Source organism: Micromys minutus (assembly GCF_963924665.1).
Source record: "Micromys minutus genome assembly, chromosome: X".
In the NCBI taxonomy this organism is placed as follows: domain Eukaryota; kingdom Metazoa; phylum Chordata; class Mammalia; order Rodentia; family Muridae; genus Micromys; species Micromys minutus.
This window is the reverse complement of record NC_137970.1, coordinates 46,800,550-46,819,759: the sequence shown is the minus strand read 5'-3', so window position 1 is coordinate 46,819,759 and position 19,210 is coordinate 46,800,550. Positions and strand designations below refer to the sequence as shown.

At 41.0% G+C, this 19,210-nt stretch overlaps 1 protein-coding gene across 1 annotated transcript; it reads right to left on the bottom strand.

Moving 5' to 3' along the window:
* Positions 1-4,523: 4,523 nt before the first annotated feature.
* ARR3 (arrestin 3) lies at positions 4,524-19,210 on the bottom strand (the record flags this gene model as incomplete). The annotated part of the gene is made up of 17 exons (XM_080910082.1): positions 19,193-19,210; positions 18,168-18,205; positions 17,887-17,917; positions 17,683-17,743; positions 17,447-17,491; positions 10,664-10,863; positions 10,503-10,562; positions 9,792-9,859; positions 9,021-9,156; positions 8,751-8,835; positions 8,468-8,540; positions 7,983-8,120; positions 5,877-5,960; positions 5,604-5,627; positions 5,390-5,454; positions 5,152-5,161; positions 4,524-4,578 (listed from the first exon to the last, which is right to left on the bottom strand). The coding sequence occupies exons 2-17, from the start codon at positions 18,173-18,175 to the stop codon at positions 4,524-4,526; spliced, it is 1,143 nt and encodes a 380-aa protein (XP_080766208.1). The 5' UTR covers positions 18,176-18,205; positions 19,193-19,210.

Genomic DNA, 19,210 nt, shown 5'->3' with positions numbered 1-19,210 from the left:
GACCCCCAGTGGCCATCAGAGAAAGGAAAGCTTGGATATTTTCACAAAACTAATAGTTGTGTCTGCTGATGATTAAAGTCAAGACTATTTTCATGGTTATCAAGTTTTTCTTTCTTTCTTTTTTTTTTTTCTGAGGTAGGTACTTGGTACATGCTTAAAGCTGGCCTTGGGCTTGTGATCTTCCTGCTTCAGCTTCTGAAGTTCACAGGATACAGGTGTTTATCGCTCACTGCACCCTGCTGTGGGTAGCAGGATTTATGTGTGTGAAGGTCCAAAGTTGACATTAGCTATCTGTCTTCAGTCACTTTTTCACTTTTTGCCTTATTTTTGGAGACGATATCTCTCACCGAACCTGAATCTTTTATTTATTTGGCCATCTCTCTGGCAAGGAGGCCCCAAGGTTCTTCCTCTCTACCTCCCCAGCGCTGGGATCACAGGTGTATGCTATCACATCCATAATTCCTTTTCTTTTAAAATAGAATCTTGATTTGGTAGCTCTGCCTCTTCCTGGAACTTGCCGTGTAGACCAGGCTGGCCTTGAACTTCGAGAGATCCACCCACTGCTGCTGGGATTAAAGTGTGTCACCATACCAGGCATCCAGCATTTTAAGTGCACTATGGGATTCAAACTCATGTCCTCGTGTTTGTCCAACAAGGTTTTTACTATGTTGACATCTCTATCCTCCAGTTGAGATTTTTCTCTTACCAAATTTATTAATTCAACAGTCATTCTATTAGCACCATTTACAAGTTTTACACCCAGTCTGAGATCCAGGGAATATTGCAGAAAAGGCGCAGAGGTGGAAATAATAGAGCCAGAGCTTAGAGAGGAGATCTTTCATCTTCTAGATATGACATAGCCATTGTAGTCATGAATACACCAAGCTGTGGTCACCTGCACAAGACCTTGGAGATTCATAATGATGAGCTAGAAAGAGGCCCATAGAAGTTTCTTGTAAAGATCTTGGTCTAGGAAAGCATTATCAACTTGTGGGTCTCAAGACTCCCTTTTGGCAGGCCTAACAACCTTTTCAAAGGGGTTGCCTAAGACCATCTGCATATCAGATATTTACATTATGATTCACAATGGCAAAATTATAGTTGAATAGCAACAAAAAACAGTTTTATGGTTTGGGGTCACCAAACATGAGGAACTGTATTAAGGGGATTGCAGCATTAGGAAGGTTGAGAACCACTGATGTAGGGTGAGGTTCAAGGCCCAGTAGAGTAACACAGAGTTGAATTTCAGGTTAAATATTATTTAATAATCGAGGAACACGGTTGAGCAAGTATTTTCAGAGCAGGCTGTCAAGTCCTTTGAGCATAGCCAATAAATACTTATTGGCTGGGTCATGTGGTTGGCTTATTTTTAGCCTCTTGAGAATTCTCCATGCCCATTTCCAGAGTGGTTGCATCAGTTGGCAGTTCCACCAACAAGGAATGAGAGTGCCCTGTTTCCTGTATCCCCTCCAGCATTTGCTAAGTGTTGGTCTTTGCCATTTTGACTGGGGTAAGGTGAAATGTCAACTTTGTTTTGATTTGCATTTCCCTAATTGTTAGGGACAATGAACATTTTTGAGCTATTTCTTAGCCATATTTTTTTTTTCAGAATTCCTTTGTTCAGGTCCAAGGCCTTTTATTTTTTTTATTTATTTATTTTTTTTTGGAGTGGATAGTTTTTGTTCGTTTTTTTTTTTAATTGGTTTTTTTTGGGGGGAGGGTTTGTTTTGTTGACTTTTTTTCTTTGTATATTCTGGATCTTAATTCTCTGTCAGATGTATAGCTGGCAATGATTTTCTTCTATTTATGGGTATCTTCATATAGTTGGTTTTCTAGCTATACAGAAGATTTTAGTTTTATGAAGTCCCACTTGACACTTGTTGGCCTTAATTCTTAGTCTTATTCAGGAAGTCTCCTACCTATGTCATGTTGTGTACTGTTTGATGTTGAGGTCTTTGATCCATTCGGAGTTAGTTTTTATATAAGGTGAGAGATATGAGTCTAATGTCATTCTTTAGCATGTAGACATTCAGTTCCCCAGCACCATTTGTTGAAGATGCTTTCTTTTATACTGGGTATGTTTTTGGCATCATACATAAACAAATTTTCATAAGACTGGAGCAAAACTTATACTAGCCTTTGATGTTATCCTAGCTATTTTAGAACTACATTCTGTATAGATAGGTGTCTATTAATTATCAATGAAGATAGGGTGCTCTGTGTCACCCAATAGCTGTGAGATGTAGTAAAAAAAGCTGATGGCACTTCTGGAAGCATTTTATTCTTAAGTCCAAGAGTTAGAAGAGAGTGTTAAAACCAGGCCAGACAGGGTGGTACACACCTTCGATTCCAGCACTTGAGAGGCAGAGGCAGGAAGATCTCTTATGAGTTCTAGGCCAAACTAATCTACATAGTGAGTTCCAGGACAGCTAGGAGTACACAGGTCAGTGGTTCTCAACACTCCTAATGCTACAGTCATTTAATATGGTTCATGTTGTGGTGACCCCCAGCCATGAAATTGTTTTTGTCCCTACTTCATTTCATAACAGTTTAGTACTGTTATGAATTGTAATGTAAAATTTGTGTTTTTCAATAGTCTTAGGTAACCCCTACGAAATGGCCTTTCCAACCCCAAAAGGTTTATGACCCACAGGCTGAGAACCACTGTCTCAAAAACAAACCACCAGAACCCTGGGGGTGAAATGTAATAGCGGCTACGGAAAGCCATATTTTGCAGAGATGACCTAAGCTATGGATAGGGAACTGGGTTTTATAATGCCTGAATTTTGGAAGTTCTCAAGTCAGTTTTCAGCCCCTAAAGTTTATGGTAAGGATGATAGTACAGTTAAGGTGATGAGTCAATCTCAGCTAGGAACCACTTCTAGTAAAAATGAGGAATTCTGACCCTGTGGGCTTCACTTAAATGAAGTAGCCACTCTTAGCTAAAGTTAGTTCTGTTTCCCATTGCTACTTAAGCAGAAAAGTGGGCCGGGCTTTTAACAGTGAAACTTGCTTCTATGCTTTCACACTCCCTACCCCAGAAAAGCTAAGAAAAAACGATGTGCCCTTTATTTCTGCAGTGGAGGTGAAGCCATTTATGGAAGGAAGGGCAGGAACTATACTAGAACGGCTGGCTGTCTTAGGATATGGATAGTGAATTAAAAGCAATTTTTAAAGGTTCAGAGGTTGGAATGATTTTGTGCTTTCAGGCTACATGAAGGGGTCGATAAACTTTGCCTCCTCACCATCTTAGGGTGATCTAAGGTTATCTAAAGGTAAGTGGCAGTGGGGAACTAGAAACCTTGCAAAGGATATGTCGTAAAGAGAAATGGCTGTTCTGTTTCTCACACTGCAACTGGTTTGGGCACTCGTCCCAACAAACATCACATTGAGGTCTCCAGATTATTCTTCATCCTTTTTTGCAGAGACTTGCCTAGGCAAAGGAAAATAAGGAGCCAGATAGTGAAAATCTATAGTTAGTGTGTGAGATTAAATCCTTCTTCCATACAGTGATGCTGGCCTAGGGCAGTAACACTGAAAGCCTTGAACCTGTGACTTTTCTGATCAACACTGGTTTCTGCTGCCCCAAGTAAACAGCACAGTAGGCCCTTCATGTGAGGATTAAACTTTAGGTGCATGGACCAACAAACCTTACCATTTGTTGGTCAGATCAGCCATGTTACACACCACATTGATGGCATCGCCTCTTTCTCCCCATACATCTAGTATGTACTTGTCTCTTTGAAAGGCCAGAGTCTCTAAGACTCCTGTTCCTTGCCAACACATACCCTAGCTGTTCAACAAAAAGGATTCAACCTAGAAGTAGCCTTCCCACCTCATTCCATACTATTCACAGCTTCTTATCTCAAAGCCCATCTTAGGCCAGGAATATGAGCCTAGCTTTGCACAGACTCATTTCCTGTTGGTCTCGAGACCGTGGCCTCTGGCCTCATTCCAGGGATCCTGGCCTCACCTTAGAAGGACCAAAAACTTTCCATGAACCGGGCAGACAGAAACACTGTAACAATGGTTTTCTGTATTTGAACCTGTATGCACCACGTGACATCACCATGCTCTCTTCCGGTAGCAACTGGTGATAGTTGTCATCATTGCCAAGTCTGGGAGTGGCCACACCCTTTTGGCTTCTCTGGGATTTTTACAGTGTAAGTCCCAGGTACTGCTAGGCCAAAAGGTAATTACAAGAGTCAGTGGTTGGGTGGGGACCAGGGTAGCTGAGACCAGAGAGGAAAAGCAAGTGACCCAGAGGAACCACTTAGGGGCAAAGTACTTAGCACTAGATTAGGTAATCAAGCTTGTAAGTAAGGGTGGGGGAGGGGTACAAGTGACAGAAGCAGAGAGATCATTATCTGTAGTTCAGTACTCTGAGAGGAAAAAAAAATAGCACAGAGATCACACCAACCATGTCCAGACAAAATGATTTATTAGAGTGTTGAAGTGGAGGCTTCCACGCAGAATTATCAGAGATGGCTACTGGCTCCTCTTAACTCTGCTGTCGGAGAGTTCTAGTTCTGTGTCTGGGTGTTCTGCATAAACTCTTCGATGACTATGTCCTCCGAGCTTCAGGAGCACCAAAGGGGAATGGAGAGTCATCAAAGCCCTTCCTGGGCTTCCTCCACACTATTGATTCTAGAGAGGCAATCCCCTGCTTTTCAGCCTTCCCCTCCATGCCCCAAGGAGAGGGCTTGCTTCCCTTCTGAATCTTTCTAGACAATGATGCCAAGGAGTATTAGAAGGGAAACAACAGAGGATGGAGTAGAGGAAAAGGATTTTTAAAAAGATGATGTGGAAAAGGGGACCCCAAGTTGCAGAGAAGGGGCAACCAACCCAGTTTTGCCAGGGAGTAAGGGATCACAAGGACAACAGAATGAGTTTTTGGAGGAAAGAAAAGAGGGAAAAAAATGGAAAGGATGAGGGGGGAAGAATAATTCCAAGAAGAGCAGCAAGTGAAGGGCAGGGAGGCTAACAGGACAGAGGGCTATGGAAAGCACCAGACTGTGACATGAAGCTAAACCATGTTTCTGGTGTACAGTCATGAATTCAACACTTGGAGGAAGCTTTAAAAAATTTTCATCCTAAAACAACAGTAGGCAAGGGCGAGGGGTGGAGCTTCCTAGCCTTAGGCTGACTTACCTGGTAGCCACTGTGGCAAGCATAGAGAGGGATGGAAATGAAACTGAAGCTTATCATGTAGATCCATAATTTTTTTCATTCTTCTCCCTCCTTTTTTCTCCTAGGCCTTCCCCTTCCCTATATGTCCCCTGAAAAGCTAGGCATCCAACCAGCCTATTGTCATTCTATCTCAAGCCACTTTTTTTCTGACAACTGCTTAGCCCTCAACCCATAGGATAATAGTTCCTGGGAGCCTTACCTGCTCTCTCACCATGAGATGGCTTTGGATGGATCAAGATCAGGGGCAGTTCCACACCAACATCACTGCAAGTATCCCAATGTAGAGTTATTGATGTCCTTAATGGACCCAATCAGTAACCTTCCTTCAGTCTTCCCAATCCTCCGAGGCCCTTGGTTTCCTTATGCCCTCTTCCTCCCTGTCCTGCCTCAGTCCTCTTACCCTAGCTTCTCACCTGGCTGGCAGACCTCCTAGAATGCTGTGAATAAAATGACATTCTAAGTTAGTAGCTAACAATGGGGATGAGTCAACCCAGTTTCTCTGGAGATAAGGTATCATAAGGCCAACCTAGTAACAGAATGGGAAGATGAAGATCAGGGAAAGTGGCTTGTGAACTTAGTCTGGACAAAAGGAATACCTTGGATGGCTCAATCCAACAGGGAGAAAAACAAGTAAGAAACTCTTGGGTCCCAGCCCCTGCCCAGACCAATGGGAAATCCTCACTTACCCCCCATAGGACACCATCAGGTTGACTCTGACTTTGTAGGACACCAGGATCCCCAGAAGCTCCTTATTCATTCCAGGTCGAGGACTTGACATTATAGTACCAATTTGTGGTGTTAAGAGTATAATTGCATTTACCTTTCCCAAAACCCTTCCCATGCTTTCCTGTTACCATGTTCCATTGCCTTTGTCTTTTCCCAAAAGATATCCCAGGCTGTAATTGTTTCTACCCAATTGAGATGACATTTTTCTTCCTGAAATTCTATTTTATCATGTTACCGCCTGAGGGCCTAATTTGTTGAACATAACTACTCTGCTTGATCTTCAGGAGCCAAAGCAATCTAGCCGAATCTACTTTTCTCTTCCCTGATTCCTGAACACCTAGGAAACAGCCTGTGCAGACATGTTTTCCCATTATGTTCCTCAGTGTGTCATGTGAGATTCCTACCTTCTAGCTTCTTCCCATGCCATGGCCCAAGTCTGAAATGTTTTTCCTTCTATTATTGGTATCCAGATTTTATACCCTTTTCAAGATCTAGATCATTCTGTCTCCTCTAAGAATACCTCGCCAGCTATGCTGGCTTTTAACTTCTACTGGACTCATAATATAAAACACATGCACCAACACTTAACTGTTGGATTACATTTGCATTCCTCTTTGTTCCTCATTCAGGTTATAGATTGACTATTGTCTTAAATTTCTTTGTATATCCCCATCATATTCATAGGAACAAGCATTTAATAGGTGCTCAATAGAAACCTGCTACTTGAAAAATAAGATACCAAAAGCTGGAAGGATCTTAGGGTAATCTTTTGGTTGTTTTATAGGTGCTGATCCCCTTTCTTCAAAATAATGCTATTTGTATAATTTTTAAGGCTATTTCTATGACTGACAACCTGTAGATAGTTGATTGATCAGGCATGGTCATTTATGATTGTTATGACTGACAACCTGTAGATAGTTGATTGATCAGGCATGGTCATTTATGATTGTAGATGGTAGACAAATGGCTTTGGTGAGAAACACATTTAATGCTAATCTTAAAGGCATAGAGACAAATGAATGCCCTTGAAAAAAATCAGTGTTTAGAGCCAGTTGGCATATAATAGAATCCTATTTACCACATACTTATGCAACCTTGAACAAATTTCCCTTGCCTTTGAGCCTTGGAGTCCTTATGTGTAAAATTGAATAACATAGATGGCCATGACTGAGGATGCAAGGCCCTGAGTTCATCCTCTGCACCTTAGAAACAACAACAAACCCAGCTACCTGGTCACTGTACTTAAATGGCATTCTTTCTTTTCTTTTTTTCTATCTTTTTTTTTCTTCAAGACAGGGTTTCCCTGTGCAGTGCTGGCTGTCCTGGAGCTCACTCTACACCAGGCTGGCCTGTAACTCACAGAAATCCACCTGCCTCTGCTTCTCAAGTGCTGGGATTAAAGGCACATGCCACCACCCCCAGTAATACTCTTAGTAATATAATAACAGATGTAAGGCCTTTGTGAATTGTGTCATGTTTTTAATTCTTTTATTATCATTGAACTTTTAGTTGTCCATTTTGTACCCTGTACATGTGTGGGGGTGGGGTGCCATGGTGAACATGTGGAGGGCAAAGAACAAGAATTGGTTCTTTCCTTCCCAGTATAGGTTTTGAGGAACCACACTGAAGCAGTCAGCTTAACAGCAGGAGCCTTTACTTGTTGAAACATCACACCAGCCCTGTTTGTATCATTTTTGACAGGGTCTTGCTGCATAGCCTAGGCAGACCTCAAACTTGTGATTCTCCTGCCTCAGTGACAACCACTAAGTGCTAGGATTACAAGCACACACCCCTAGGCCTATTCTGAACTGTGAAATTTTATATAACAGGTTTTCTGCTCTCTATAGTTTCCTTTCTCATTACCTAACACCTAAACTTACGATTGGTCCCATAGGCATTAATTTAACTTGAGCCTGGCTCTGAGGCTTGTGAACATACTGAACACTGGCTTAGGAACATTTTAAAAGACAAGTAGGCTTGAATAAAAACCCCAGAGCCATGCATGTAGCATGTAGGATAGCTTAGGAGTAGGGGAAGTAGAAATTCTAAATTACATATGAGCTTACATTGTGCTAGAGGCCAGTTTGGTGTCTTCATGCTTGAGTTTGCCATCCAGTGCCAGGCCCTGCTTCTGACAGTTGGCAGCCAGGACTGGGGTTACTGCAAAGGTCTGGGAGAAGCTGGAGTTAGCAGCTACTGTCTCTCTTTGAAAAGGAACAAGAGAAGAACTTAGGCTATGCTTGCCAACTAAATGTATTTTTCCTCCCAAGAGTATCTTGCATAGTCTCAGGAACCAGTGGAAAATATACAGAGAAGTGGCATATCTATGGAGAATGGGAAAATTAGGTCTGGTGGAAAAGCTCTGTCCCCATGTAATGGTCTTCAAGATGAGTCATAGCCCCACCTATGGTTCTCCTGCGAGTCCTTCCCCTTTTATGCTTCAACCCTCAGTTTGACATTTCTCATTTCTAGAAGGATCGATTCTCTGTTGGCCTTCTCACCATCTCACCCCTTTGATTTTCTTCCAGCCCCAGCCCCAGCCCCAGCTCACGTGAACTCCTGAATGAACACAGTCTTTGTGTACTTGTCTAGTGAATACAGGACAACATCTGTGATCTGGACAACTGAAAAAGTCAAAGAAAGTACGTGACTAATCAGTCATTTGCCCACATGGCCCCAGCTTACTGCTCTTTGATGTGATCTTGTGCAGTAAGATGTGACTACATATTTTGATAGGCCTGTTTTGGAAGGAAACCTCAGATAAATATTAATAGGTACAAAATACAGTTGCATTTTAGAACCTGTGGTTTGAGGGCCAGATGCAGAATGTTCACCTGCAATCTTGATTCTTCTGATGATCTTGTTGGTATAGTTGTTGATAGAAACATGTACAGAAATAGCTTCTCCATGGTAATGAACCTGAAGCAGGAGAAGACTATGACAAGGTTGGAGGGAAGATGCCCAGACCTAAATCTAAAATTCCCATTTTCTTAAAATGTTTGTTGCCTTGACTCCTGTCTCTGCCTATCCAAGTTAAGACATCAGTAAAAAGATAGCAAAGGGGTTCTAAGGTAGGGAATAGGATATGGGGGGAGTGCACCAACCTCCCTGTCCATCCAGGCCTGGAGTTGTAGCGGCTGAGATGACAGGAAGAAGCTTCGAATGGTCTGTGCTGAGGGACCAGGGCCTGGTTCCAGGGCTGAAAACTGCACTTTCCGTACAACCAGCTGCACAGAATCGCTGAGTAAAGTCCAAAGCATAAGCCAGAGCATCTTATTCTGGAACCACAGACTACCCCCACACTACCCTTAAAGCTCTGTGTTTACTTGGGGGTAGGGAAAGGCTCCCCTCAGAGACCTTCTTTGCATCCTTGAAATGCTAGAGACCAAGGAATTGCAAATTGGCCTACTAGCTAACTCTGTCCTCTTTCTTGTTTGTCTGTGGCCTGCAATCTAAGAATGATGAATACAGTGGTAAATGGTTAAAAATGAATAAAAAAGCTATATTCTATGACACACAGATATTATATAAATTCCAAATTTCAGTGTTCATGACTTCAGTTTTGTTAGAACACATCAACATTTTATTTTTCATTACTATAGTGTCTGTGACTGCTCCAGCATTATAAATGACAACAGAGTTACATATTTGCAATCGAGATTTGATGGCCCACAAAATGTAAGTATGTGTCATTTGGCTTTTTACATGTCTGCCAAGGTGAGTGAAGAAGACAAGTGAAATCCGAGGGACTCAGAACAGGACATCCAAGATCATGGCAGTGGTGCTATGGTGACTAGATCTGTTTATGCCCTAAGAGAAGGGTCTGTGGTAAAGGCTTGAGGCAGGTATTTGGGGAAAAGAAAACCAAAGAATACCTCTTAGAGATTTTCTCCTCCAGATTTTCTACACAGAAACTCTTCACTTCAAAGTCAACCCCACAGGGCTGTAAAGAATCAGGGACAAAGAGAATGCATTTCCAATTCTATCCCTCCCCAGCCCTCATGGGTCTACATGAATGTCTTCATCCTTAGCTGTCCTTTTCTCTAATCTTGCCCATTTGTCTTTCTTCCTAGGCCCCATTGTCATTACATGTCTATCTGCTATTGTTCAGATCTGCAATGTCCTCTAGGTGGTTATTGGAGCAAAGGCTTGTTCCCAGCTTATGTTTCTTTTCTTTTTGAGACAGGGTCTCACTTGTAGCCCTGGATGACCTGGAAACCACTATATTGATCAGATGGGCTTCAAATTCAACAGAGACCTGTCTATGTCTGGCTCCTAAGTGCTGAGATTAAAAATGTGCACCACCACACTCAGCCTAGTCAATGCTTCTATTGGGAGGTGGTAGAAAAGTTGAGTTGAGGCCTCTTAAGAACAATTGAAGTTTGGTCATTTAAGACATTCCCTTCTTGACATTCTTTTTGCTCCCTGCTATTGAACCTCTTTTGGCATGTGTTCCCATCATGAGCACAAATCAACTGAGTTGTGTAGCCATAGACTGAATCATGGGGGAAAAAAAAGACAAGAAAAAGCCTTGCCTCCTTTTGAGTTGATTAGGTCATTGGTGGAAAGGTCATGGTCTTCCTTACCTTTCCGGAATCTTCAGGCCCAGGCTGCAGTGTTACTGAACAGGGCAGGTTAGCAACCATCTAGAAAATCAGAAGGAGCTCAGAAAAATAGGGACAATTTTTCCGTTCTCCTTTTATCTCTTAATCATCTCTGGAAACTGCCCAAGACTTGAGGTTAGTACCTGAAGTGTAAAAGGATAAGCATTGGCCCCGAGCTTGTGCAGAAGCCTCTCCTGTAAGGCTGTGAGGGGGCCCTGAATGCTGGTGGGTTCAACTGGAGCCACTTGCTTGGTCTGTACATAGAGATCTTTGCGAAATGTCAGACCGATCACATCCAAGTCATCCCGGCCATAGCGAAAAGCACATGTCAGCCTGACAAACACTGTGGACAAAGGAGGAAGAGAGTGACTTGTCAAACTAGTGGCAAAGAAATCTTAAATGGGGGCTAGGAAGACTTGGAGAGGTAAGCAAATACAGTCCCAAAAGTATGGTCACAAAGAAGGATTGATACATTTGATTGCAGTAAAATTTTAAACTTCTCTGTGTTACAAGTTTTATAAAGAAAAAGGAAAATCAGAGTTAAAATAACTGAACCACATGTAACAATTTAGCATTTGGAACGTTGAGAGGCTGAGGAGCTAGTTCAGTTAGCGAAGAACTTGCTGTGAAAGCATAAGAATGTGGACTTGGTCCCGTGGGTAAAGGTGGGGAGCAATGGTACATGCTTTCAAACCCAGTGCTGCTAGGTGGAGGCGATTTCTGAGGCTCTCTGGCTACCCAGTGTGGCCTAATCAGTGAGCCCCAGAACAATGAGAGATCTACTCTCAAAAAAAAAAAAAAAACACACACACACACACACAAGATTGACTTCTGGCCTCCACACATACCTGCACACATGAATAAAATAACTATTACCAGTAGCGTGCACACGCGCATACACACACACACATCTAAAAATGTCCAAGAACATAGGTGGATTCTTAGCAGGAGCACACGTGGAATGGCCAATGATGTGTGTTGTCTCAGTAGTAATCAGATACATTCAAATTAAAGCCATAGTGGGATGACATTTCACACAGATCATACTGTCAAAAATATTGAAGCCAGATGACATTGGGTGTTCATGCTGATATAGCTCAATTAGAGTTCAAATGCATGTCTGGTAGGAGCTACAGTCATATAACCACAGGCTGATTCTTTTTTCAATCTTCATGTGTGAATGGCATTAATCTTATAAAAGAAGCCTTATGTAGCATCCATCTTTTTTTTTTCCAGTTCACCTTCTGCCACCTAAGTATGCAACATTTCTCCCCTCTGGAGCCCAATTTTGCGTGCATAGAGTAGTAGCCTTTACAAAAAATAGGACATGCTACTCATTTGAAGTTGGATTTTCCAGGCTACTGAATAGTGAGAAAGTAAATTTATTTTCCTAATATATTATCTAGTCTTGGGTATTTTGGTATAGCAGCATTAGTGGACTAAGAAATATATTAATGATTAAATGGTTAAATCTCAAAACAAGTAAAAACAGTGAGCAAAAAAAAAAAAAAAAAAAAATCCTAGCACCAGAATTAAATGTGCACTGTTACATTTATATACAGATTAAAACTGTGTGTAACAATATAAAAGTATAAAATTTCATGAATGTGAAATGTAAGTATACGAGCACCATGGAACAAATAAACACTAAATGTAGGATACTGGTTGCCTGGGTAGGAGAAAAGACAAGGATAAGGGAGAGAGACTCAAAAGGAAGGACACAGGTAGCTTCAGGTTCTATCCCTCTTTTCAAAGCTAGGTGGTAGATATATTGTTTATGCCTGGAATATTTAATAGTTCAAAAGAATGAACAAGAATTAGGGTCAGGTACCAGCAAGATAGCCTAGTGGGTAAAAGTGCTTTTTGCATAAGCTTGATGAGTTTATTTCAATCCCTGGAACCCAGAAAAAACTGGAAGCCGTGGCTTGCATCTGTAATCTCTGCATTCATAAGGTGAGATGGGAAGCAGAGGCAGAATTGGCCAGAAATTCCTCAGTCAACTAGACATAGTGGTGGAAACAAGAGAGTTCTTGCTTCTATAAGATGAAAGAAGAGAACTGATATTCTAAAGTCACTGTCTGACCTCTACTCACACAACATGCATACACACACACACACACACACTCCCACACACAATGCTTACACACAATGCATTGACACACATATACTATACATATGTGTGCACCTACAAACACATAATATTAACAACAAAATTTCAGGATACCTGAACTTGAAAGGACTTACACAAATCCTTTGGCTTCCCTGGACCTGTTAGTATACTTGTCAAAAATAGGACAGGGGCTGGGGTGATGCTCGGTGGGTAAGAGGACTTTTGTACAAGCATGAGGACAGAGTTAGAATCTGTAGAACCTACAGAAAAAACTGAGCATGGCTGCATGTGCTTGTATTCCCAGCATTGGGGCGAAGAGCCAATCAGATTCCACCAGAAGTTCACCAACCATTGTGCCTAGGTAAAATGGTGGGCTTTGTTCAGTGAGAGACCCTTATCTCATAAGATAGAGAATTATAGAAGGAAAGACATTTGGAGGTCTCCTCTGGCCTCAGCATGTACACAGGCATGCACAGCTGCACACTCACATGCATGTACTACCACCACATACTTATAACATGTTTATACCCTCAATACACAAATAGCACTTCACTGTGAGCCACAACTACATTATTTATATCACAACATTCCTTAAGTAAAGAAAAAGTTAAGCAATGATTTAGGATTCCTTTCCTTCTGTTTATGTATTTATTTATGTATTTATTTCTTTTGACACATGGTGTAATATAGCCAGGGATGGCCTTAAATTCCTGTCTTATGTAGTAATGAGGAATAAACCCAAGACTTTATGCATGCTAGGCACTAACATTCTGTCAACTAAGCTACATTCTCACCCAGGTGCAGGATTTCAATTCAGGCAGGTCCAGACTCCAAAACCTAGACTCATTTGGACCAAACTTCACTCAGAGGATGGTTATAAAGAATCAACATATAAAAAATTCTTTTGGAGCCTAATGTGGTATTTAAGCTATAATCCCAGAAGCTGAGAGGTGGAACAGGAAGATCAGGACTTCATGTCTAACCTTTGCTATGAACTGAGTTTAAGTGAGACCCCGTGTTTAACACAGAAACAAAAAGAATTTTCTTTGGAAACATCCATAAATATGAATGATGGATTGATTTATGATGATGGTGATGATGATGATAGAAATCTTGCCCTTCAAAAGCCCAGTTATAATGGAACTCATACTTTGCAGCTATTACCTATGATTAGGGGAAGAGAGAAAGCCCTTGGAATATACAAATTGATTGTGGGGTGGGGTAATCAGGGTTACTCCAAAGCTAAAGTGACAGGGAAGGGATCAAGGAAAGATGAAGAACAGAGATGGGTAACTTTAAGTCTGTTTGGGGCCTTAAAACAGAGAACTTCCAACAGCCATACATGAATAGAAAATGACTTATTACATATGTTGCACAAGATCCATAACTGCCCCATACACAAAAAAGAAACCAGACTAAAGTAGAAGAAGTAGGAGGAGGAGGAGATCCTCAGGAACAGAAAAGGGTAATAGGGGAGGAATACGATCATAATACATACCATATATATATATACACATGTATACATATATGTACACACACATATATATACACACACTATATATATATATATATATATAGTGGGAACTTGTCATTAAATAAACAAAGTAAAAAATAAAAAAGATCAAAGCTTGTCATTGTACCGCATGCTTATAATCCCAGTGCTTTGGAGGAAGTAGTCTATGCTCTACAGTGAGAATATGTCTCAACAAAGCAAAAATCAATACAAATTACCTTCATTTAAAATTAGAAATGAAGAAAATGAATTATATTTAAAGATATAAGAAAGGCTGAACTTAACGATAATACTAATGTTTTTTATAAGGTTTGGAGCAATGGGCAACAAATTTAGCTGGACATACTGGCATATTAGTACATGCTATTATTCCAGCACTTGGGTCACTAAGACAGAATGATCATGAGTTTGGGTCAGCATAGATTTCAGGACAGCCTTGGTTTCACAATAAGACCATATCTCATTTAAGGTAAAAACAGAACAAAAAATGTTACAAAGTTTTTGGGGAACATTAGGCAATAGTATAACTCTGGTAATTCAGCCTAAAGAGCTAATTGGATACACACAAGGGGTTGGGAGGATGCTTTACAGAGTTGTTTTTAACAGCAAACTGTTGAAAACAAAGGAAATGTCCAATGACTGTAGATTATAAGTGCAATTATGGTAAGTGCAACTTTATAGGTTATGGATTCTTGCATATTAACATAGGCTAAAGAGAAAATTATAAACTATGGTATAACATTTAAATAAAACAGAGATGTTTGCACAAAAAATGTAAGCAAATGAAAGCTGAAATGGAGTTAGCAGTAATAAGATTATAATTCCTTCATCTGTGATGGCCTTGGATTCACAGAGATCTGGCTGCCTCTGCCTGCCACAAGAACAGCCCCTCCTGAAATGCTAGGCTTCACACTACCACAGAGCTAGTCCTTGGAAGCCAGCCCTGCAAGACAACTCTTTGCGTTCCCTTGACTTCTCAGTATTTTGCTTTGTTTTATCTGCTCTTGGCAGTCAGAAGAAGGCTATTTCCTGGCAGAGGAAAGAGATAATGTTATACTGCTGAGGTCAGGTCAGAGGTCTGGCAAGCTCTTTCTACTGCCTGTGTTAGGTACTAACTGCAAGGTATGCCAGAAGAGTTTCTCTGGTTGACAACCTCACCTCAAAGGCTATTAGACCTTTTCTTATCTCATTCCTTATCTTTTTCATTTGTCCCCTCACCCTGCCTTCTTCTAACTGCCACTATTATTGGCTGTGAGGTGATTATAGGGATTAAGCTTTTGTTGTTGTTTATTTTTGAGACAGGTCTCTCTATGAAGTTCTGGCCTAGAATTGACTATGTAGACCAGACTGAACTCAAACTCACAGAATCTCACGAATGTTAGGTAAGCACCCCACCACTTATCTTCCTTTGTAATTTCTTATTTTGAGGTAAGATCTCACTAAATTTGCCCAGTCTGCTCTTGAACTTGTGATCCTCCTGCTTGAGCTCTTCTTGCCCAGGTAGCTGTAACTACAGGCCTGTATTACCAGGCCTGGAAGTCTGCTTTTATTTTCTTCTAAAAGTCAACATCTTCTTCAAATTTATCCATTTTGTCTTAACCATAGTAAGTATATTCATAGAGATTTATGAGTATCAAAAATATAATCAAAAAGGAAATTCAAAGCTCTAGCACAGCATCACATTCCAGAGATAAGCGCCATGTAATATCTGCTGTGCTGCCTTCTGAATTGTTTTGTTTCTATAACTGAACACAAGCTTATCTTAGGTACTTAGAGCTTTTTGCTCATTTCTTTTCTGAAATTAAACATTTAAAAATTGTGACCACTGTTTATTCGCATACAGTTTCAAGGAATAACACATATCCTACATCTTTTGCCTCACTTGACTTTACCTCTCAGTACATAGAAAAGGATGCTTTGCATTCAAACATACACCTGTGACGGAGAACGTGAGAAAATATGGTGAAAGTAAGATGGTGTTCATAAAGTAACAAAGCATACAACTGGGAGGGAATTTCAGAAATATGCAAGATTGAAATAAATAATAAGACAAAACTCTACTAGAGAGACGTAAAAAATTCAAAGGAAAAGAAAAAAAATCTAATTTCTGAGTAAACCTACAGTGTTTGAGAGATAAGTTCTCACCACTGTCTTCACTGGCCTGAAAGTCGTCACGCCCGCCTGGTCATGGCGTGTAGATGTTAGCTGTCATGTCAAGCAACATGCACTTTTTAAAAAGTAAATATTTTCTCTCATAGGTCATTCTGGATATTTTTAGAAGTGCAAGGATAAAGGCACTTAGATTTTAGAAACAGAGTTTTTGTTACTTATAAATAAGTTGGCTAATTTGTTCCCACACTGAAAAATTTCTCTGACATTTTGAAATTGTCCAGATTGCTTTCCCATGGCGCTTAATCTCAGAGAGCTCTTTGATTCCTCAGCATCTAAAGGCTATTTCTGGACTAGTAGTCACCAACTGGTTCTGAATCTTTTTTCCAGTTGAAAGCAATTTTCAGTCCAGTTGGATCACAGTGGGGTTAATCCATAGTGAGAATTAAAGGGGAAATACAGTGGGAAGTGTTCAGTGCAGTCTTGAACTAGAGTTCTGCTGCCAGAGCGCCGTGCTGGCTCCTGCTGCTCCTGCTAGTGCCTATTATTTCTTTGGAATTTTTGTTAACGAAATGTTTGGTCAGTCTCTCTTTCTCTCCCTCTCCTTCTCCCTTCTCTCTGCCCTCTCCACACACACACACACACACACACACACACACACACACACATGCACACACTCAGAAAAACAAACAGATCCAATTGGAATGACATATATCAGAGCTTTTAAAATGGAGGCCCAAGGGACAGCAGCTACAGACAAAAAGGAGTATTTGATCTGTACAGGTCGTTAAAAATCTTTTAGTGAATAATTAATATTTGGAAGTCAAGAAATGTATGTAAAAATATTGATTTTCTGTGTATTGGTTCATTTCATAGGCAGTGTAAGTCTAAATTGAAACCAGTAGTCAGGCATGACCACCATAGCAATAATGAGAAAAACCCACAAATTTTATTGACATTATTTTAATTTCAGCACTATGTTTGTTTTGTGTAATTCTGCAGAGTATACTTTTATTTGTTCTGAAAGACTTCAGCCATATTGGGCTGAACTTCCCGGACAAAGCGTTCACAGCTCCTGCTGCTTTGGGCTTTCCCATGCTCCTCTGCCCTAAAACTACACACCTATTTTGCATGCCTGGCATTTCAGATGGGACTCTTGCTACTTTACAAAAGCCAGTAAGAATTTCTACTTACTCTTCCGACCTTTTAAGTACTCAGGGTCAACAAGGACTACTCCATCTGCAGAGAGAGGAAGAGATGGTACACTGCTCAGGAAATTTTGAGTGTGAGTGAAACAAAAGTTCATCCCTGAATTGATTCTTTCTACCTTTCAAATGGCCTCATTGCTGTGCATGGTCATGCCTGGACTTTCTTTTACTTCCTGGTCCCCACTCCCTTCCCAGGCTCTTTCCCACTTTGGACTCACTAACCAATGGGCTCCACAGTGTCCACATCATCCACGAAGTCTCGTTTCCCCAGGTAGATGGAAAACTGTTGTGGAACAACTTGCTAGATCAGTCTCACAGTTATCTTTGAATGAATGCCCCTAAAGCCCAGCCCACTGAAACCCTGAAGAATGTACCCATTCATTCCCTTTGCCCTTCTAGTCACCCAGATGGGCCAGGTTCTCTTACCTTCCCATTGGAGCTAGTCTTCTTAAACACTCTATGGGGTGAACAGTCATAAAGAAGGATAGTCGGCAGAACAGGAAAGAGGAGAGAAAAGAAGAAAGGAAAGTTTGGGGAACATGAAAAATTCCTAGGATTGAAAGAGGCTCTGAGATCATGAGATAAAAGCAAAGGCAGAGATAACTGGGGCAGGGCCCAAAGCTATAAACCCTTCCATGTAAAAGGCAAATACTCAGGCTTGGATAAGGCACAATTCACAGATCCAGAGCATCAGAAGGGATTCTTACGTGGACATGCTGGTCAGGGAATTTAAGTTGAATCTTTCCTGAGATGAGGGGAAAGAGAATGTTCAGTTATTTAGCCCCTATTTTTTTAAATTGCACTACAGTATCCCATAGAAATGCACCCAATGTAATAGAAATGAACTGCCTAGATAGCACCCCAGCAGCCAGTACTTGTTCTTCCCTCTTCTTGGGGCATCTCTTCACTTATCCAACTGGACAAGGGGAAAATACCTTCCTTATTTTCTCTGCCATCTCTGTCTGTCTCTCTCTGTGTATGCGTACTCATGTCCGTTTGTGTGTGTGTGTGTGTGTGTGTGTGTGTGTGTGTGTGTGTGTATACATGAACACATGCATGCACAGGTGAATATGTGTGAAATTCATCGGGATATCCCATGTCTTTCTTGATTTCTTCTCACCTTATTTTTAACCCCTTCTATTTATCCTACTTGCTTATATTCCATCTCTTAAAATGCGTTTCTTGGGCTGCATTGATACCAAATATCAACTGGCACACAGTTTGTTTTCTATATGAATAATTAAATGAATAGATGAAATCTCCTATACTGGACTTGACCCTGAATTGGAGTGATTTTGGCCTCCATCTAAGAAGGAAGAACAGGGGTTGGGGAGGAGGAAAGTAGAGGGAAATCTGTAGGACAGAAGGGCTTAAGTTCTCTTTCTTGGGGGTGGTGGTAGAAGCCTCTGTGGAGGCCGAAATCCCTCTTTGCCCTTACCCATCATTCCTCTTGTCACTGTCCTCAAACATTTCCATCCTATTCCCACTCATCTCTTCAGGTGCTAGGGAACCATAGAGAAGTAAATGTCTTTCTGGTGCTTTCCTTCAATACACAGTAAGCTTGGCCAGAGGGATGAGTTGGGAGTGGTGAGTTCTAGAAGTCTCTTATATCTGCCTGAAAATCCATCGCTTGCATCAGAAAAGATGCCTCTCTCCTTCTCCTAAAGAAGATGCTAAAGGCAAGGGAAGTGGACTTAGTATGAGCTAGAAGCAGAGAGATTTAGAATATTACCTGAGGAAAGAGATGAAG